Source organism: Acipenser ruthenus, chromosome 1, assembly GCF_902713425.1.
Source record: "Acipenser ruthenus chromosome 1, fAciRut3.2 maternal haplotype, whole genome shotgun sequence".
NCBI classification, from domain to species: Eukaryota; Metazoa; Chordata; class Actinopteri; order Acipenseriformes; family Acipenseridae; genus Acipenser; species Acipenser ruthenus.
The window spans coordinates 81,312,386-81,335,061 of NC_081189.1; the positions used below are offsets into that span (position 1 = coordinate 81,312,386).

Below are 22,676 nucleotides of genomic sequence, written 5' to 3' on the forward strand. Positions count from 1 at the left end.
CATGTACATTTATTTTTTCTTTTGCCTCTGTATATTTTATTTTACTTGTCAGAACAATGAGGATGTTCCAAGGAAAGGACCATACCTCTATTTTTTTCTACATGTAGGCTAAACATTCCTTTAGTTGAAATGCCGGTTTGCAGCTGATTCAGATTAATGTAGATTTCATAATATTAAATCCACAAAATGTTTTGTTTTTTTTCCACCTGAATTGTGCACAGACATTGAAAGGCACTTAACATGTTGTTCTGACAGTTTGCTAGTACTGGCTTTCTTTTAGAGGAAAACAGCTTTTGATTGTTTCTGATACCTTTTTTCTTGAGACCTGAATATTTTACATCTGAGCAATCTTGAGATGCCTAACGCTATGTGATCCCACTGTGTTCCTGTTTGTTGATTTGTTGGTGTCCTGTTGTTTTTCTTTTAATAGTTTTTCTTGTTTTTCGTGTTCGTGTACGTGTGGATGTGCAATGGTAAAACAAAAGTATATAAGCAAGTTATTTCCTGCCCATTTCCTTCCCATTTTTTATTTCAGTTAGCTTTGCTTTGCTATTGTCCTCCCCCTCCCGGGACCCTGGATCATTCCTGCCCCTTTTTGTTTATACAGTATTTCCTCCCTCGCTACCACTTGAACAAAGACTCTGTATTGTTCCAGTCCTGATCACATTTTTCCAATCTCTGTTTTTGATTTCCATTTTACTTTTAATTATTGACTGTTCACACCCAAGACGAAGAAGAGACTGAGTCAACTGAAACCTCTGCCCTGAAAACACACTTGATTCGGGATGCCCCAGCACTGGCAAGCCCGGACTTGCTGTCTGAGGTGTCTGAGATGAAGCAAGACTTAATCAAAATGACAGCAATTTTAACAACAGACTCTACTGAGAAGACAAGCCCCATAGAGGGAAGTGGACTCGAGAGGGGGGCAGAGGAGGAGACTGGAGAGCCTTTTGAAATTGTAGAAAAAGTTAAAGAGGACTTGGAGAAAGTGAGTGAAATTCTGAGAAGTGGGACATACAAAGGTAAGAAAGAGATGCAGAAGAAAGAAGGTGTGGTCAAAGTAATCAAAGGAGAGGAAGAGTGGGTTCTACTTGGTAACAGTGAGATCGAAGAAGCCAAACGGGAAGCCCCCAAAGAAGTGCATGAACCTAGCTTTCAGGAAACTAAAATTGACAGAGGCACACCCCAACAAGAAATTGCCAAGGACATAACAGGGTTGGTTTCCTACCTGTCTGAGGAGCTTGATGAATATCTTGCCTGTCAACCTGCTGTACCTACTAGTCAACTCCAAGAAATTGTTCAGGAACAGTTTGAAGAAGTGCTTGTGAAAAGAGAAACTAAAAAGAAATATGACTTTTCTTCACTAGAGGAAGTCAAAAAGACTCCCACTGAGATTAAGAAACCAGTGAGGAGAAAATTGAAGGAAAGAACACAAATGTACAATGACGAATCACAGGTTCAAGACTCTGGATCTGATATCTCTAGGTTTAGCTCAGAAGAGTCTTTAGATGGAGACTTGGTTTTGTCTACCCCAGCCGCCCCAGCTCCAGCCCAAGTGTCACCTGTGGTGGAGGAGACCCCTATTGGTTCAATAAAGGAAAAAGTAAAAGCGCTACAAAAGAAAGTGGAAGAGGAGGAAAAGGGGCGCAAGCAAATAAGTAGTAGAGTTCAGGGGAATGAGGAAATGAAAATTACTGAAGTTAAAAGAGAAATATCCATAAAACAGCCACCTCCTGTAGAATCTAGTACATCTGAAAGACTGGAAGAGACCATGTCAGTCCGTGAACTAATGAGAGCTTTCCAGACAGGGCAGGATCCCTCTAAGAGAAAGTCAGGGCTCTTTGAGCACAAAGCTAATCATTCATCAACAGAGCAAACCCATTCTGTTGATGTGACACAACATACAAAATCCAATACAACAGACACAGAGGATAAAGAGACAATGCCAAAAACTGACAGTGATTCAGAACATATTCCCACACATGATCAGACTGTTATTAGCCATTCAGTATCTTCACCTATTAGTAAGGCTATCCACCTAGCCAAATCTACCACAGTCTCACTTGAAGATGAATGTTTGTCCTCTAAAGCTTCAGCCAGTGCTCCTGATGAGCAATCACAGCAGCATGATAACATAGTTGATACCAAAAGTACTGATGACCACTACAAAGAGATGGATTTGCAGATCAGCCCTGATAGGAAAACATCAACTGATTTCAGTGATGATATTAAAGCAGAGCTTGAGGACAATGATGAATACCAGCAGTTCAGAAAGACATCTGATACCGAGGGTCTCCATTTGGAAAAAGTACTTACAAGCCCTGTTAAGCATGATCTGAATATTACTTTCCTGCCTGATTATTCTAAAGAGGAGTTTCTCCCAGACATAGCAGTGCAAAATGGCACTTTAGAAGATAGCTCTGACAGCCTCAGACATGAGGGTGCTACTGATTCCCCAAGTGTTAGCTTAGGTGATGGCACTCCCCAGATAAGCTCTGAGGAAAGTTATAAACATGAGGGTTTGGCAGAGACTCCAGAAACAAGCCCTGAAAGCCTATCATTTTCACCAAAGAAAACTGAGCAGCAAATACTAGTAGTAAAGGAAATGGCACATACAATATGCACAAAAGAGAATGATGTACAATACAGTCAAGATGTATCTGCCACATGTAAAAATGCTGATTCTGTCATGCAATTGGAAGAACCTGAAGCAAAAGAAAAGGCTGACAGCTTGGCTGCTGAATCTACTGTTGATTCTGGCTTTGTTGCATTTGATCAGCAGCATTCTACTGAAATTACTCTCCCTACATCACCTACTGGGGAGGCTGATGATCGGACTACAAGTGAGCCATCATCTGGCCTGAAAGGTGACTTGTGTTTCCAGGGGGGTGAGGCTACAAAGAAAGAAGAAGCTTCACCAGAAAATCAATACAAAATGCGGTCAGATTCAAGAAAAATCTCAGATACCATTGATACCCTTTTGAACCCGGATGATGAGGAGGACAAATTTGAAAGGGAAAGCCAAATGGTAGCCAGTCCTTGTGGATTGCCAATGGAAACAGGAACCACTTATAGCCATGAAGGCTTAGACCTGGCACTCTATCAGCAAGACACAGGAGACCTTAGCCCATTGGCAGATGATTCTTTGACCATCAGCCACAAAGACTCCTTAGAGGCTAGTCCAGTACTGGAGGATAACTCTTCACACAAAACTCCTGATTCTATTGAGCCAAGTCCAACTAAGGAATCTCCATGTCGCGACTCATTAGAAAGTAGCCCAGTAGAACAACAGATAAGGCCTTGCCTTCCTTTAGAGGAGCAATCACGTGGGTCTCCTTGGCAGACTTTTCCAGCAAAGACAGATTTTCCTCCAGAAGTGGTACGTAATAGGCTCCTTAGGGACCCTGAGGGTAGTGCAGATGATGACAGCTTGGAGCAAACCTCCCAAATGGAAAGTTCAGGAAAGAGTCCTCTCTCACCTGACACCCCTAGCTCTGAAGAGATAAGCTATGAAGTCACCCCCAAAACACCCGAACTTCAATTTCTGCCTTTACCAGCCGCTATCCTGGAAGACACTGAAGAAGTTGAAGAAGATGATTCCTCAGATAGTAGTGAGCCCCAAAAGCAGTTTACTCCGGAAGAAGAAATGTTTAAAATGGCAGCCAAAATTAAAACATTTGATGAAATGGAACAAGACGCTAAATGTAAAAGAGACAACAGAAAGCAAACAGACAATTATATGACCTCTGAAATGGAAGATGATAAACACGTGCCTGTGGAAATAATCTCTCCAGGTAGCAGCTCTTCAGAAAGTGAGCCAGAGCTGACCAAACTTAAAAAAGAGGCAGATTCATGTCTTCGCGTAGAACCAATTATTACAGTCCAGCCTCCGTCTCCTCTTCCACCAGGCATGGATGTGAGCTCCAGCCCTGAAGAGACAGATCTCCAGCATTCAGTTATCCAGTCAGATTATTCAGAAAGAGAAGCAGAAATGCCAGACTGTATTTCAGATGGTAAACCAACATTTCACTCATATCCCGAGACAATATCTACTCATATTGACACATTTTCTTCTATAATGAGTCCAAAAGCTGATGAAGTGTTAGACAATTCTCATTTTCAATTAGTTGAATCTAGTGAAATGGAAAAAACTGAAAGACAGGATCCACAGGTACCATCTGATTTGGAATATCAACAGGAAGCAAAAGATTCTGAAAAAGTAACAAGCCCTTATGATAATGTAGATTCCACATTTACTTCCACTACTGCTGATGTTCAGGATGAGGAAAATAGAACCGATGAACAACAGGGGGTACTTTCCAGTAAAACGGTAAGAGAGGCAGGGGAGGACAATGATGAGGAAGATAAAGACTGCCCATATAGTTCCCATGTGCCAGATATACTGGAAGAAGCAAATGCAATAGATGAAGTCAAGGAGGAACATATGAGATGTTCTAGAGAATCAACAGGAGACATTGATGAAGAATACAATTTAAACACAGACTTTGAACAACCCCACATGCAATTTGGACCGGAGATCTGTGTTTATGAGGACACTGGCATGGAAGACATACATGTTTCTGCTCACACTACTCAGTCCATGGGGGTCACTGCGAGGACAGAGTCTGACATAGATTCCTGGAGTGCAATGCGAGAGGATGATGACGCTTTTGATGCCCGTGTGAAGGAAGAGGAGCAGAAGATATTCAGTTTGATGGTTGACAAGCAGTCCCAGGGAGCAACTCCAGACACAACCCCAGTTAGAACTCCTACTGAGGAGGGAACACCCACAAGTGAGCAAAACCCTTTCTTATTCCAGGAAGGGAAATTGTTTGAAATGACCAGAAGTGGTGCCATAGATATGAGCAAAAGGAGCTATGTTGATGAAAGTTTCCACTTTTTCCAGATAGGTGAACAGCCTCTGGAGGAGGTTTTGTCAGATGAAGCCAGAGAAGATCCCATCGGTGGTGAGTGTTCTTCAGCAAAAGGTTCTATGTATGTCACGGTTTCTGATGATGTTACACATGACTTAACAGTAAAGGCAGCAGAAGCACCTATTCTTGAATCTCCCTCTCAACCAGAGACAACCGAGGAAAATTTGCCGGCCACAAATTCTGAAACAAAGTCCAGAATCCCAATCAAAATGGGCATTTCTGCTTCTGCCAAATCCCAAAAGAAAGACTCTCCTCTCCCTGAAATTGTAGAAGTAAAACCTTTTCCACTCGAGGAACCTGTATGTGACAGCCCTCATGACATGGCTTCCATGGAACCATCCATAACAAATGTGCAGCTAGACTTTTCCACAGTTACTAGGTCTGTTTATTCTGAACAAGATGATGAGTCTTCAGACTCTTCCCCTGAAGACCAGCGGTCAGTAATTGAAATTCCTACTGCTGCAACAGAGAGTGTAGCTGGCAGCGAACCAGTATCTAAGATCCCTGTCAAGGCTACTTCACCTGTATCTCAACGAACAGCGCTTCTGCCCAGTGACATGTCTTCTCCATCCGTCTCCCCTTTTGCTACTTATAAGGAACAGTCCATAGAGGAGGAAACAAAACCCAAATCCAAAATACCAGTGAAGTTAGGTGGTCTTAAATCTGAACCTGCCTCTGATTTCTCAGTAAACCGAGCAGAGTCCCTCAAGGCTCTGGAAAGGAAATGCAAAATTCCAGTCAAACAAGATCAGAGGAGCAAGTCCGAGTCAGATGCTAGCAGCTCTGCAGAAGCCAGATCTAAACGTTCTTCCAAAACCGGGAGTTACTGTGAGGCTGAACCTCAGGAAACAAAAGAAGAGGCTTCAAGTGGAACAGAAAGTCCTGATGTTACTAAACCCAAAACATTCCAATCGAGACTTCCTGTAAAGAATAAACCTGGCCAGACATTCCCAACATCCACCCCTGCCAAAGAGAACAAAGAGCGATTCTTTGAATTCTACAAGGATTCCATAGAATTCTTTGAAGAAATTAGCGATGAAGCCTCTAAGTTAGTTGAAAGGTTAAAAGAAGCAGAGCATGCACAAGAACTAGTTTCAGATGATGAAAGCAGTACCTTAGAAGTCTCAGTTATTGAAAATGAGCCATTGTCTGAATCACAGATGCCCCTTCCTGAAGACATCTTTGACATGAGACCCATCTGGGACGAGTCTGTTGAGACTCAGATCCAACGCATTCCTGATGAAAATGTCCACAATCAAAGTAAAGGTACCTCCCAGTTAATGGGGTTCTATGTGCTTCTTCACATTAGATTTTAATGCACATCTCTTTAGTTCAGGCTTCTGTGATTGTTTATGTGGTCTTGTGAACTGTGCTGTGTTGTGTTGTGGCTGTCTCTCTTCCTATGATGTGGTCTAACAATCTCAAGATTGGCCAATAGACTTGGTAGGAAAATATGGAGGCTATTACGTTAGAGCAATCACAGATCTGTTGTTGTGTTTTGGATTCCCCTGCCTGTCATATTATACTTAATCATTTACTATGTAGTAATGCATAGTAAAAGATAATATTGACTAACCATTTTCGCAATTAACAGATCCTTCTGAAAAAATGTTGCAGGCTCAGATAACCAAATCAGAAAGAGGAATGAAAGCCTTCAAAGCTTTTATGTTTGTACTTCTAGAAGTCCAAACTGATCTGTAAATATAGCAATTTGTTTCCTTTATAAGTGAGCCAGCTTTCATTTTATCTTCTGTTTTCTGTACAACTTCCATAGTTGTTTGCCAAAATGCTGCATTTTACATTTTTAATCTGCACCATTTTTTCATTATTTCAGCATAAATGTCAGATAAAACTAAATAGACATGATTCATTAAACAGAAGTTCAGTTATAATCACATTAAGCAGAAAATATGTATGTATGAAGAATTTTAGACCTAGTATGAACAAAAACTGCCTTTTCAGTACCGGATGCCCTCTTTATAATTCATCTACAGTAGGTTTTATCCAAAAGAGATAGATTGACCATTACCTGGGGGTCATTGAGGTGTACACATTTACATAGGATGTTGATTTAGGTAAGATTTAGTAGATTTAGAAATGCTTAATTTTGACTTCTGTCTTGATAAAATCTAGATCCACAGGATGATGAAGAAAGAAGTGAGGAAAGGTTGGCAGTCATTGTTGACCACTTAGGCTTCAGTTGGACAGGTATGCTTTTAATATTAATATGAAACTGCAGCATTGCTCTTTTAATTTTTACTGTATAATTCTGCCCCTCTGGGCATTGGAAGTGTTAACTGAGTATGACTTCTCCTTTTTTTGACATGTTTTCTGATAGAAATAACTATATGAAAGCATGCCTTTCAATGTAGCAGATATTTTTCTGTGAAGAAAACAGCAGAAATGCCCACACAATGTGTGTCTATAATTTACAGGTACTGCTGAAATGATATAGCCCAAAAACTGAATTGTATCATCCAACCTTATTATGTTGTATAAAGAAAGCAAAACAATATTTAATACTTAAGCAATTATGTCGCTCTTTGAGGGCCTTGTACTGTACATTGTACTGTACTTATAAGCAGTCAATTTTGCTCAAACGAGTGAAGAACAGACTCACATGTTTCTTTTGTGGTCTTTTGAGTTTAAACTTCATTCCTGCACCAACCTTATGAAAGAGACCTATTTGTTTTTAATTACAGCTGTGTAAGTGTGCTTAATACAGTATCAGTAGGTTGTCAGTCTAGTTCCTAGTAATCTAGAGCTTTAGCCGATTTCATGTTTTTCTTTATTACTAAATTTTGCCTAAATGAAACAGCCTTTAGGCAGAACTAAGTACCAAGGCCACCCTCATTTGGTCAAATCTAAACCGTAACTCACTGTATTTTGAAATTATGTCTTTAGATAAAGGTATTACATTTTCAAGAAAATAATACACTGAATAGCAGTTGAGTAGAGTTCAGGGCAAAGTGACCTTGATGTATGGCTTCCTTACATACATAGCAGTGTGCATTTTTAAGTATTCTTGCCCTCAGATCTCATTAATAAACCAGGGAATATTAATTAACATAATGTATGTCTGAGAACAATATGTTTGGTTCCAAAAGTTACATTATTCATGTCTGCTTTACACCAGTTTCCAAAAGTTCATGAAAGTGAACTTGTTTTTTGTGTGTGAGTCTTATTTCCTTGACATTAGTACAATTAAAAAAAAATGCAACTAATATTTCCTTAGTGAATGCAGATACCTTGCAGCTGACATGAGCTTATTTAACTTACACCCAACGCATCTGATATTTCAGTGCTTACCCTGTTCTATTCTGTCAAATCGGAATGTTGCTCTAGTAAACTACGTTGAACAACAATACTGCAAGAGTAAACTGGAAAGCTTTAAAATGTACAATGTATTCCTGTTTATAGAATTAGCCCGGGAGTTGGAGTTTACTGAGGATCAGATTCATCAGATAAGAGTTGAGAACCCCAACTCATTACTGGATCAGAGTCACGCCTTACTGAAGTACTGGATGGAGAGGGATGGCAAACGTGCAACAGGTCATTTGCTTTTCAGTTAAATGTTTGTGTGTGCCAATGGATCCCTGGCATTCAAACATCCCACACTGTATGTGAGCTTCAATGTCCCATCTATCGGTTGATTTGCATGGGAGCTCATTAAAATGTGCTTTAGTGAAATCCAACAGCAGGTTTGAACCGATGAAGCAACACCAGACTTTTCTTAATTATAATACAAGGTTGCATGTATATTAGTACAATGATTAAACATATTTAATGTAACAATTGGGCACAATATAGAAAGCTGTGTACCGAATAACCTTCCTTTTCTGCTAAGAGATGTATTATTTACCATCACAAAAAGAAACAAATAAATATTTGTCATGCTGACATATTTGTATGCCCAAGGTCATTGACCAAAGATTTTAAGAAGTGCAAATATGTCAGCCAAAAAAAACTTAGTGCTTATGAAAACAAAACAAAAAAAATATGTAAAACTGAAACTTATTTAATAGCAGGATTAACCTAGAACAAGTGAATGGCATTGAAATTGAATCAGCCAATGAACAACAAAATACAGTTTATTTTAACTATTTGAACTATTGTTAGAATACATTTTGATATAGGTAGCAGGTTAATGTCACTGAAACACCATAAAACAACAAACACGTTTTTGTATTTTATATTGTAATAGAAAATAATCTAATCAAGACACTCACAAAAATTAACCGGATGGATATTGTTCACCTGATTGAAACATCAAGCATACACCCCAGCCAAGAACAGACCTCCCGAACCTATGCAGAGATTGAGCAGACCATAGCACTGGACCACAGCGAAGGTAAGCTGGTGCGGAAGTGAAAGCATGATTAGTCATCTCCTTAGTTGCTGCAGGACCTTTGCTTACATTGGCTGGTATTGTTGAAGGCAGAATATCAGACATTGATCTTCACCTTGTGTGAATATACCATAATACTCCGGCTATCTGCACATGCACTTACAGAAAAAAAAGATGCCATTAGTTAACCATTTTATTTGTTCTTGTTATACCAATACCCCTTAGTACAGAACCATTGCAGTGCCAATGCCATTGAAGACCATTTGGTTGTGTATATACAGTACAGTAGTTTGTAAGGATTATGTATGTGTCACTTTTTTGCCTTTTGTGTATTTGGTCTGTTATTGATTTTTTTCAATCTCTTATTTAGTTTTTCAAGATTATTCGCGACATCTCATATTCCCTATGCCATACTGTATCTGTCTTATACTGAGCCATGTTTTCTTTGTGTTTGCTTGTGTGTTAAGGATTCTCTGCACTTCATGAAGACATTTACAGCCCAAGGACTGCACAGCACATAGAGATGACAGCCAGCGACCGGCCAACTTCAGAGCAGCAGCCCCCCATTGTGTCGGAAGAAGACATCTCAGTTAGCTACTCTTCACTGCATGAAGCTGCTCCCAGGGGTGATGCAGACATATCAATCACTGAGCTTCTGAGGCACACACAAAGGGAGAAACTAGAAGCCGAGATGTACGGAAAGACTGAGGCACACAGCGAAGAGCCATCTGCTGACCATGAATACTCGTAAGTATTAATTAGATACATTTTTCCAAAATGAAATGCTACAGCAAAATAGGCTACAACAATCTGCACCTAGGGTCCTAGTTTAAAGAGTTCGGGTTGTTAATTTCTATTACCATTATTATTTATTTTATTTTTAAATATTATTATTTAAAAATAGTTATTACTAGGGCCAGTGATTTCTGGAAATTGCCGTGTTTGTTTTCCAAAATTACCTTTCATTTCTGAAATCACTTGATACTTCCGATTTCCCCTTTGCGCTTCATCCATTTGAGCTATTCACTTTACACCAGTTCCTATGTAAAAAAATGGTTAAGCCTGAAGATCGCGTAAAATAATTCAGAAAAGATGTGCGCCATGTGGATGGAGGGAAGTTATTCTGTACATTTTGCAGCAAGGTTTTGGACTATGTTAAAAAGTATTGCACAGTCGACCACATTAGAGGCCCTTGTCATGTGGTACCAATAGAACAAAGAAAACAAAGGGCAGAGAGAGGGGACATGACAGCAGCAAAGCAACAGTGCACAATTACTGGAGTGCTTGCACGACAAAATGAAAATCAACAATACAGAGAAAAGATTGGGTGCAAGACTGGGTGGAGGCCTGTTGTAGTGCAAACATCCCTCTCGAAAAACGGGCAATCTGAAAATGAGAGAGTTCCTAAACGAGCATGTAAGAAATGGGGGCTGTATCCCTCAAGCAAATACATCTTCCCCAGGTCTTTGAACAGCACAAGCAACAACTGAATTGAAGGGTCAGCACATAGCTGTAATTGTGGATGAATACACAGACAGGCTGAACCGGTATGTGGTGAATATTCTATTACAGCAGGTTTCAGACGATTGCCCAGCTGCTGCCAAGCTCACAGAAACAGTGGAGTTAGAGTGTGTTAATTACTCTACGGTTTCACAAGCTCTGATAAAGACTCTTGTACAACATGGAATTGAGTTTTCAAATATAGTGGCTTATGTGACGGATAATGCAAACTACATGCGAAAGTCATTGAAAGACAGTTTAAGTGGCATTTTAACGAACTGCATTCACGTGACCTGCTGGGCACACATTACAGCTTTACCAGGTGAGTGCTGGTGCCGATTGTATACAGACGTGGACCGTTTGTGTGCTCTAATAAAAAAGCTGTTCTGCAAAGCCCCACTGAGACGTGCTCGTTTCAGAGACTACCTTATCGACCACAGCGTTGAAAGCCCGACATTGCCGCCGGAACCTGTTGTAACAACGTGGAATACTTGGTTCAAAGCCGTGGAGTATCACTGCCATCGTGTGGAGTATTGCAAAGGGTTTGTTGCTCAGGAAATCAAAGTGGAAGACATAACTGCTGTCTTAGAAGAGCTAAGTGTTTTAAAATTTTATCCAAGCAGAAGCAACGCCACTTGTTCAGACTTTACTTAAGTTTGAATCACGGTCGACATTACCAACTGAAGTGTACAACATTTCATCTGATCTATTGGCAACACTTCAGTACAAAGAACGGAATGCACCGGACAGTCTCAAACGTCAAGTTTTCCACAATTGCACAGAGAAACTGCAGGGATACCTAAATACAGACAAACAGCCAGCATACTGATTTTTCCATGATGTATAAATCTTGGATCCCAAGCAAGTTCCAGTACTCTCCCACAACTTCAGTGACTATGAACAGAGTATCCCGCTGCTGAGTTCTGTACATCAGGGTGTGTGGGCTGTTTACTTGAACACTGTAAATGAACTCCCCAGTAACAATGAAATGTCTCTCTGCAGTTTTTGGAACAGCATTTAGCCAGATTGCTAGAATGTTTTGGCAGTCCCATGTAATTCAGTTGATGCTGAACGCAGTTTCTCCAAACTTAGGCAAATGCTAACCCCACAATGTTACTGTATGTCAATGGATGTATGAAGATGTATGCCCAAATTCGCTTTAATGTGTCCTAAGCATGTCTATTAATATGCATGTGAGGATAGTGGCACAAATACTTGTAATATAAAGATATTTGCATTAAAAAATGTTGTTACTGCTGCTGTATATACCGAAGCGCACTTATGTATAGCTGAACTGAGCATGCTTTTTGGATTAAGCTACAGGTTTATTTATTTATTTTTTGTTTAATTATTGAGATCATTTACTGAAATGAATGGACTTCTAGTTCACCTGAAAAAATTGCATTATTCCAGATTTCCCTGTACTGTTAGTTTGGTGCATAAAACAATGATCTAGCTTTGTAATCTTGCCCTGCGAAAATTTTGTGTTGTTATAATCACATTATAGGCCTACTGTTTTTTATGTTCTAAAACTGACAAGTTCATTTTTTAAATATGAGTGTGTTTGTAAACATTGTGATGTACCGCATTTTAGGTGTTGTAAAGGATTTACCGAAATGACACTATTTTGATTGCTGGAAAACACTGGCCCTAGTTACGACCACTCAATGGCACATTATAATAGGTTTGCTTATTGTCTAGAAAAGTTTCAAAAATACCAAAACACGGCTAGGAAAGGTAGGCTAATGTTTTATCAATGACCCTTTGGAAATTATTTTAGTTTTACTGTTTAAAAATAAAGTTTTGTTATTAAGGTATACATTTAAAAACGAAAAGTTTTCATAAAAGGTAACTATTCCATGTGATCTAATAATCTGCGAGTGAGGTCTCATAACTGTGTGGATTTATTCATCAGTGGGTAGCCTCTGAAACTTGTAATATATATTTAGTATTTATTTTAATTTGTTTTTAAGTAAAAAAAAAAAAAAAGCATCAGTTTTTTTTTTTTTTTTACGTTTATTAGTAAAAAGTATACAACAATGGTAATTCTCTTGAATTCACAAAACATTGTTGTTTTCCAATAGAAATAAATACAAATTACATTGAAAAACATTGTTTTGTTTATCTAATGGCTTAGTTAATGGCTTGTATTATATTTTTCCAGTCTTGTCAGTATGATCCCTACCACTCTGTCAGAAAGTAATGCAAAATGTCCTTCCTGACCAGCATTACAGGCCAAGCATCTCAAGAAACAGCCCTGTCAGCACCTCTAAAGGAAGAAGCACAGTCGCTGAGGCTGGCAGACTGTGTGAGAGGCCAGGCCAAACAAGTAAGTCCTTCCATCCATGAACCCACTCCCGAGCCCTCCATCCATGAGCACAGACAACCCATTCCCAGTCATTCCCATGAGTACAAAGAAACTACCCCAGAGCAAAGGGTATCTCCTCCCTGCTACACTGACTACATAGAGACTACATCTGAAGACAGAGAACCTACTCCTAACCTCAGAGAAACTACTCCTGAGCACAGGGATCCTGCCTATGAATACAAAGAGACAACCCCTGGCTACATACAGTCTAGCTCTATTGAAAGAGAGTCTCCCACTGACAACAAAGGGACTTATCGTCACTACGTGGAACCTATTATCAGCTACACAGAAGCTGACCCTACCAACAGAGTACCTTCCCCAGAGGACAGTGAGCCTACCGATGATGACAGAGAACCCACTCTTGACTACACAGATCCTACAGTCAACTACACAGAAGGTAACACTAACAATAAAGAACCTACCCCCGACTACAGAGAATCTACTCCTGATTACAGAGAACCTATTTCCCACAACAGAGAATCTTCTTCTGACCACATAGAATCTACCCTTGACTTCAAGATGGTTACCCCTGATTGTAAAGAACATACCCTTGAATACACTGCATCTACCCCTGACTACAGAGAACCTACCACTGACTACCCGGTGGCTATCTCTTACAACAGAGAAGATACCCCTGACTATACAGAGGCTGCCTCTGATGAAAGAGAACCAACTCTTGACTACAGGGATCCTGTAATCAACTATGCAGAAGGTAACACTAACGAGAAAGAACCTACCCCTGACTGTAGGGAATCTACTCCTGATTACAGAGAACCTGTTTCCCACTACAATGAATCTTCTCCGGACCACATAGAAACTACCCCTGACTTCAAGATTGTTACCCCTGACTACAAAGAATATACCACTGGCTCCACTGCATCTACCCCTGACTACAAAGAACATACCAGTGACTACACTGCATCTACCCCTGACTGTAAAGAACATACCAGTGACTACACTGCATCTACCCCTGACTACAAAGAACTGACCAGTGACTACGCTGCATCTACCCCTGACTGTAAAGAACATACCAGTGACTACACTGCATCTACCCCTGACTACAAAGAACACACCAGTGACTACACTGCATCTACCCCTGACTGTAAAGAACATACCAGTGACAACACTGCATCTACCCCTGACTGTAAAGAACATACCAGTGACTACACTCCATCTACCCCTGACTACAAAGAACATACCAGTGACTACACTGCATCTACCCCTGACTACAAAGAACATACCAGTGACTACACTGCATCTACCACCGACTACAAAGAATATACCCCTGGCTCCACTGCATGTAAAGAACATTGTAAAGAACATACCACTGGCTCCATTGCATTGTCCCCTGACTACAAAGAACTGACCAGTGACTACACTGCATCTACCCCTGACTACAAAGAACATACCCCTGGCTACACTGCATTGTCCCCTGACTGTAAAGAACATACCAGTGACTACACTGCATCTACCCCTGACTACAAAGAACTGACCAGTGACTACACTGCATCTACCCCTGACTGTAAAGAACATACCATTGGCTCCACTGCATCTACCCCTGACTGTAAAGAACATACCAGTGACTACACTGCATCTACCCCTGACTACAAAGAACATACCAGTGACTACACTGCATCTACCACTGACTACAAAGAATATACCCCTGGCTCCACTGCATGTAAAGAACATTGTAAAGAACATACCACTGGCTCCATTGCATTGTCCCCTGACTACAAAGAACTGACCAGTGACTACACTGCATCTACCCCTGACTACAAAGAACATACCCCTGGCTACACTGCATTGTCCCCTGACTGTAAAGAACATACCAGTGACTACACTGCATCTACCCCTGACTACAAAGAACTGACTAGTGACTACACTGCATCTACCCCTGACTGTAAAGAACATACCATTGGCTCCACTGCATCTACCCCTGACTGTAAAGAACATACCAGTGACTACACTGCATCTACCCCTGACTACAAAGAACACACCACTGGCTCCACTGCATCTACCCCTGACTGTAAAGAACATACCAGTGACAACACTGCATCTACCCCTGACTACAAAGAACATACCAGTGACTACACTCCATCTACCCCTGACTACAAAGAACATACCAGTGACTACACTGCATCTACCCCTGACTACAAAGAACATACCAGTGACTACACTGCATCTACCCCTGACTGTAAAGAACATAGCAGTGACAACACTGCATCTACCCCTGACTACAAAGAACATACCAGTGACTACACTGCATCTACCCCTGACTACAAAGAACATACCAGTGACTACACTGCATCTACCACTGACTACAAAGAATATACCCCTGGCTCCACTGCATGTAAAGAACATTGTAAAGAACATACCACTGGCTCCATTGCATTGTCCCCTGACTACAAAGAACTGACCAGTGACTACACTGCATCTACCCCTGACTACAAAGAACATACCCCTGGCTACACTGCATCTACCCCTGACTGTAAAGAACATACCAGTGACTACACTGCATCTACCCCTGACTACAAAGAACTGACCAGTGACTACACTGCATCTACCCCTGACTGTAAAGAACATACCATTGGCTCCACTGCATCTACCCCTGACTGTAAAGAACATACCAGTGACTACACTGCATCTACCCCTGACTACAAAGAACATACCAGTGACTACACTGCATCTACCCCTGACTGTAAAGAAAATAGCAGTGACTACACTGCATCTGCCCCTGACTACAAAGAACATACCAGTGACTACACTGCATCTACCCCTGACTACAAAGAACATACCAGTGACTACACTGCATCTACCCCTGACTACAAAGAACATACCAGTGACTACACTGCATCTACCCCTGACTGTAAAGAACATAGCAGTGACAACGCTGCATCTACCCTTGACTACAAAGAACATACCAGTGACTACACTGCATCTACCCCTGACTGTAAAGAACATAGCAGTGACAACGCTGCATCTACCCCTGACTACAAAGAACATACTAGTGACTACACTGCATCTACCCCTGACTACAAAGAACATACCAGTGACTACACTGCATCTACCACTGACTACAAAGAATATACCCCTGGCTCCACTGCATGTAAAGAACATTGTAAAGAACATACCACTGGCTCCATTGCATTGTCCCCTGACTACAAAGAACTGACCAGTGACTACACTGCATCTACCCCTGACTACAAAGAACATACCCCTGGCTACACTGCATCTACCCCTGACTGTAAAGAACATACCAGTGACTACACTGCATCTACCCCTGACTGTAAAGAACTGACCAGTGACTACACTGCATCTACCCCTGACTGTAAAGAACATACCAGTGACTACACTGCATCTACCCCTGACTACAAAGAACTGACCAGTGACTACACTGCATCGTCCCCTGACTACAGAGAACCTGCTCCTGACTACATAGAGGCTGCCTCTGATGACAGACTTGACTACACAGATCCTACAATCAACCACTCCGAGGATAACACCAACAACAGGAAGCCCACTCCAGACTACAGGAAATCTACCCCTTACTACACAGAGATTACCTCTGAATTCATAGATGCTTCCTCTGACTTCATAGAGGCTACTTCTGATGATATAAAACCAAATATCAACTACAGAGAACCTACTCCTGATGACAGAGAATCAAGTCCAGACTACATGGAGACCTTTATAGAGGCTGCTAGCAACTTCAGAGAATCTACTCTTGATGACAGAGATTCAGGTCCAGACTACATAGAGACCTTTGTAGAGGCTTTCAGCGACTACAGAGGTTCTACCCCTGACTACAGAGAGGCTACTACCAAAGACGTACCTTCAGAAGCTGAAGAACCAATTGTTCAGGAGCCAGAGGAAGTCCAGGACAAACATGAGCCAGTAGTGCCCCCCAGAATGAGTGGTCCCACTATTGTAGAGTCCCTTGATGAACACCCAGACAAGCTGAGCAAATATCTGGATGACGAGTCTCTAGAGAGGGTAAGGATTTGTGCATTTTACTGCCAGCAGTTTGTTACACAAGTAAATAACCGGTGCACTGCCCCATATGATCTAAAAATATGTTTTAAATATTTCAAAAGGTTCTTAAAATATTAACCCTATGATGAAAATAAAGGCTGTTTTAGAATTGAATGGACTAAAATATACTGATTTATACAGTATCTATGTATAGGGATAATAGATATTGCATGGTTCAGCATGTGATAAAACTGTTATCAAGCAAGTGAGGATGGCTTAATAGCAGATGCCAGGTCAACCTTGTGCATGTGGTAAATGCCATTATCATATGGCATGTAGTACAGTATGTAAGCAATAACATTTTTGACAGGATGTGCTGTTGCTGTGTAATACACTGCATTGACACATCTGAGAAGTTCATTTATTACATAAACAGCTGCACAGTCTATAAAATGACTATGAGATGGCTTAGAAATAGAAAAGTCATGAGACCCAACCAGTGCAGTTATAGTGGGGTTTTATGTGGATCTTGGACAATCAGGGTCTCAGTTTATAAATTACAATTAATTTACTGAATATTGTAATCTGTTTGTGTGGACACATTCAGTTATGCATGCAGCATGAAGAAAATAAGAAACCACAATGTATTTCTGTTAGAGACTTTTTTTTTTTTGTGTGACTGGTTTTCACAATGAACACTTCATATTATACCACGTGTTTGCCTTTCACCCATCGCACAGTGAGTTTTCACAATTCATTTTCTGTGTATTCATGGATAGCGCATGCAACATTGGCTAAAGAAACTTTGTCTTTTAAAAGATTGTCTTTTAAAATGCCTGTTTTTTTTTTTTGTTATACATTGAAATGTTTTTGATTATAAAAAATAACAGCAAATGAAAAACTCCCCCTAGTAACATAGTGATATATGTTGATAATTTTTCAGTTGTTTTGACTTGAAATCTTTAACTTTCGCTCTCAAAATTAGAAAAAAATATGTGCTAACAGTGTCAGTGTTCTAACGCAGTATGCAGTCATTGGGACATGTTAAAATGACTCAATAACCGGTATTTCATCCAATGATTATTGTACACGTCTACTGTACTCTGGTGTGTGCAGGTAAACAGAGGGCCCAACGAGACAAAGCTCTATGGGTTGCTTTGCAACACAATCAGTCGTCAAAACAGTCCTAGGACTTGCTACCTAAATACATCAAAAACCATTGAAAAAAGCAGGATGGGTTAAAACACCATTCAGCTTTTTCAAGGTGTTGCAAACATTGGAGCAAAAAGTTCAGAACAAAGGAGCTGCATCAAGGAGTTTGGAATGAAATGTAGGTGTTCCCATCTAAAACTCAACCATGCTTCCACACTATCAATCAGGAGATAGCAGAGGAGCTAGGTGAGCTGGAGGATAGTTCAGATGAAGAGGTTGTAACTACCAGGGTCATCCGGCGACGAGTTATCATCCAGGTATCGAGTGACTATGAAGTGCATGTGCTTCTGCCCCGAGCAGTGTGTGGGGGTTGGCCATCATGTCATGCCATCTTTGAGGCTATAAACCTGCCAGCGTTGCTTGGAGTGCAATGGGCATGCAAAGTTTTGCAGTACAAAAAACAATCCTCTTCCCTCACCCTCCTTTCCCAAATAATGCCTGCCTATGAATCAGTCTATTACGTTATGGTGTGCTGCTCCTTTATATTCTAAACCTTTAACAGTGTGGCAGTTTAATCATAATCATTTTGAATGTTATCATTAGCATGAGTATTTTTTTTGTTGCCGTTTTGCTGTGTGGGGTTGAGAGAATAAATCCTGGTGGTCTTTCAGAAAGCGGAAAATAAAAGACAAGTGAGAAACATTTTAAAATCATTCTAACATGTGTGAACTAATGACCAGCAATTACTTACATTCTGCAGTTAAAAGACCAGCAGTAAATGTGTGCATTACACCTGAAGATTGTGCTTGTTTCCTATAAATGTTTTGTTAATGATTCATGAATCCCTTTTAGTAAAGGAATACACTTTTTAATATACCAAGTCGCATGGCCATGGCGTTGGTTCGCTTTATGTAGTGTGAGTGCTCATTGTGATATTGTGTGTGTCCCCCCAGGCTGATGACATGCCAGACTTTCCACCAGAGGCAGTGACGGAGGAGCAGTACACAGACGAGCACGGCCATGTGGTTGTAAAGAAGGTACCGTTACTCTGTCTAAGCTCAATTAGACATACTGGAAATCTCTAAATGGATTATAAGAAGAATTTGTGAAGCAGTGCTTTCCACCATGGACATTGATCAGCAATCGGATGTATCAAAAATACACATTTGTATCTGATATGCATACAGTTTCCAAAAAAGTTGGTACAAGACTCCTCCAATGTAAATAAGGTAGTGCACAGGAAGACAATAGTTCTGGTCTGTAACAAGCCTGGCTGGTTTTGTACAGCAGTTAAGAAGATCTTGCAATCCAGTCTGCCTGTGCATTTGGTTACTCATCCTGTCAATCCACTCATCTATTTTAGTTCAGTGCTAAATTCCAATTCTAAACTGAAAAATTAAGAAACAGACAATGCAGACATTTAATTATAGGACACTTTGGCAAAAATATATTTCCTACAACGTTTTACTCCACTTTGTGTTCTACATTTTATGAAAATTATACTTGAATAGTCTCTGCATAAAAATACCACTTATTTTGCATCAATATAAATCTTGGAAGCAGGCGATACTAGCCGAAGTACCAAAGTACCTTCACTAAATGTAAACTGGTATACCAAGTTATCTGCAGTACTCATAATTAATACAGAAATGCATTATGTTTCTAATATGTTCCTTTCATCAATGTGTTATGGATGGCAGCAGATCTGCATTTAGTGTATTAGAATTGTCCCCTGCTGTCTCAATGTCACAGCAATGCCCTGGGCTTAAGTATGTTATTGCTCTTGCTCAGGAACTCTTCTAAGCAGATACTGTGACTATGTACGCGAGTGTGGTTTTTGGTGTAAACTTTACTAATTTGAATCTTGCTGATTTTTACGATCTAGGTCACCAGAAAAATAATCAGACGGTACATTTCTCCGGATGGCACAGAGAAAGAAGAAGTTATAATGCAGGGGCCACAGCAAGATTCACTCCGTATCGAGGAAGGAGATGGCTATTCCAAGGTTGTAAAGAGAACAGTGCTGAAGAGTGACAGTGACCAAACAGAGGTTTGTGCAGTGAAGCTTGTTTACAGCAAACACACTGATAAAACTGGCTAAACTGCATATGCCACATTATTGAGCATTAAAACCACAAGCACTGTGAGTAGTAATTTCATGGAGTAAGTATAGAATAGACTTTAAAAACTTGGTTCAAATATTCTTTTTACAGATCTATTTTTCTAGATTTGCTAAGTATTTACTCCAGTTCAGAATTTGCACCATTGTTTTGAAAACAGGAAAACAATTCTTTAATATATGTACATGGGGGCACTTGATTAAACACACTGAATTATTTACATTTTGAAACATTTGAAAATAAAAGTTTCAAACGTGAATTTGCCCTACTTCAAATCTAAAAGTCTGCTTCTTGCCTACCCCAGGTAACGTTCTCTGAACCCCAGGCCTTCGCGGGCAGCTTATCTGAGTTCCAAATGGAGCCGGTGCACGGCCGCAAGGTTAGTAAAGTTATCAAGACCACGGTGGTGCAGGGGGAGAGAATGGAGAAACACCTTGGAGATGCCACATTAGCCACTGATCTTCCATCAGCCAAAGATGACTTTGAACAGGTGAGCCACAGTCCACTGAGCACTGGTCTCAGTAGTGATGCGATAAAGAAGCTTTGCAGGGAGAGGGTTTGAGAGATTATAACAGAAAGCTAATGTACCCACTCAGTCATAGATTCATTTAACAGTATGTTGTTAATGTCCATCAAAGCAGAGACAGTCAATTGTATAAAACAAATACTTTTTTTTCTGTAATATCCCAAACAAGCTATTTTTCAGATTGTCAGATTTAAAATAATCTTATTGGTATTCTCAGGGGTTAGAAGGTTGTTCCAGCTAACCTGGGTTTGGCAAACAATTTCTACTAGTAGCACAGTAGAAGTTTGAAAACTTAAAGCAGTTAGATTTTGTAATCAGATATGGCAGAACTGTAACTTTAAACAGCACACTCTGCAGTTGTGAGTCATAGTTAAGCATACTATTTGTGTTCCATTGTATAAAGAGACTGCAAGTAGTAGTCAAATGGCTTTATGGGGCAAATGGGAGCCATGACCCTCACAACCATATAACCATTTCTGTGGCATAATGGACCGCCTAATGAGCAAGCAATTAAAGTAGTCATAGTATTATCTTTAGAAAACTGTTTGTATTAGGGAGATACTGTTAAATAACTGAACAGACCACACATTAAGTTCTATCCTGTGCCTCCATTTATGTAGAAATAAGACTATAAGACAGTACTAGCATATGAACTGCTTTTCCTTTCTTGTTCCATTCAGGCCCTGAGTTATGCAGGGGGCACTGGGAAAGTCCATCTCCCGTGTTTAGTAGAGCAGGAGATTGTAAAAGAGGACGGATCAGTGATAAAAAGGTTTGGATTGGCATGGTGCAGCTGTTGTCAAATGTACAGTTAACAATGGCAAAGGCTTCTGTTTGATTGGAGTGCACTTGTCGTTCCCTTTTAACAAAGCTCTCATAGAGTAATTTTCCCAACCCTAATGACCTGTAATAGGCCTGCATGGTGTTGCTTGAAGGATTAGTGTGGATTCATTCAACAGACAAGCACTATTCCCGAAGTAGTTATCAATTGTGTTATTCATTGTTATTCAGTCTATAGTGTAGTAATTATTTGATTAGGATCTTAGTACAAATAGCTGAATAATTTATTGCATATGAAAATGTTAGTTGCCTGAGTAGTTTTAACCTCTAGACTGAAAATAAAAATGTGAAGATGATAAAATCACTGAAATCATTGTAGTGTGCTCTCATAAAATTACAACCAGTAGATAAGGAGCTCCACAATACAAATGTAATTGTTGTGTCAACAAAATGGTTCAGACAAAAAATAATTTTGTCCAGTGCTGAAGATAAATAATAACATTAAATAAAATGAGCATAAGGTTTGGCAGAACTAAAAATGATGCTGTGTAAACGGAACACCCAAGCCAGTTTTAAAGGACACATTGGGCTAATTAAACAAATGAGCATACATTTATTAATCTAATAAGCTTATTATAGCTAATAAAAATGTGATATACTGCAGCAAGAGGGAAATAATTCAATAATGTGTTTCTAATAGCATAAGGATACAACATTGTATATATTGTATACTATGATTATTAAAACTGTCTCAGTAATGTTTTGGTACCACAGTCAATGGTGCCCTTCTAAAGGTGTGTGTGGGGGGGGGGGGGGGTTGCAATGTTTTTCAGGAATTCAATTTTTTTTTCAAACAAATCTCTCACGCAGAGTATAACCGCAACTTTTTTCCCTGCTGTGCACATGTGTCTTTTGTCAAAAAGTGGCCCCCTTATCAACTCTGGTAGCTTCTATTTCTTACTGTCTCTGTCAGTCT

General features: G+C 40.1%; 1 protein-coding gene across 1 annotated transcript in view; it reads left to right on the forward strand.

Annotated features, from left to right (window-relative positions):
* LOC117421068 (ankyrin-2-like) overlaps nucleotides 1-22,676 on the forward strand; it is a 137,687-nt gene that overhangs the window by 111,550 nt on the left and 3,461 nt on the right. Inside the window, 10 exon segments of the mRNA XM_059030808.1 lie at nucleotides 729-6,200; nucleotides 7,068-7,142; nucleotides 8,355-8,486; nucleotides 9,139-9,285; nucleotides 9,750-10,029; nucleotides 13,009-13,111; nucleotides 19,228-19,311; nucleotides 20,160-20,324; nucleotides 20,699-20,884; nucleotides 21,601-21,692. Of these exon segments, the coding sequence (XP_058886791.1) occupies nucleotides 729-6,200; nucleotides 7,068-7,142; nucleotides 8,355-8,486; nucleotides 9,139-9,285; nucleotides 9,750-10,029; nucleotides 13,009-13,111; nucleotides 19,228-19,311; nucleotides 20,160-20,324; nucleotides 20,699-20,884; nucleotides 21,601-21,692 (6,736 nt within the window).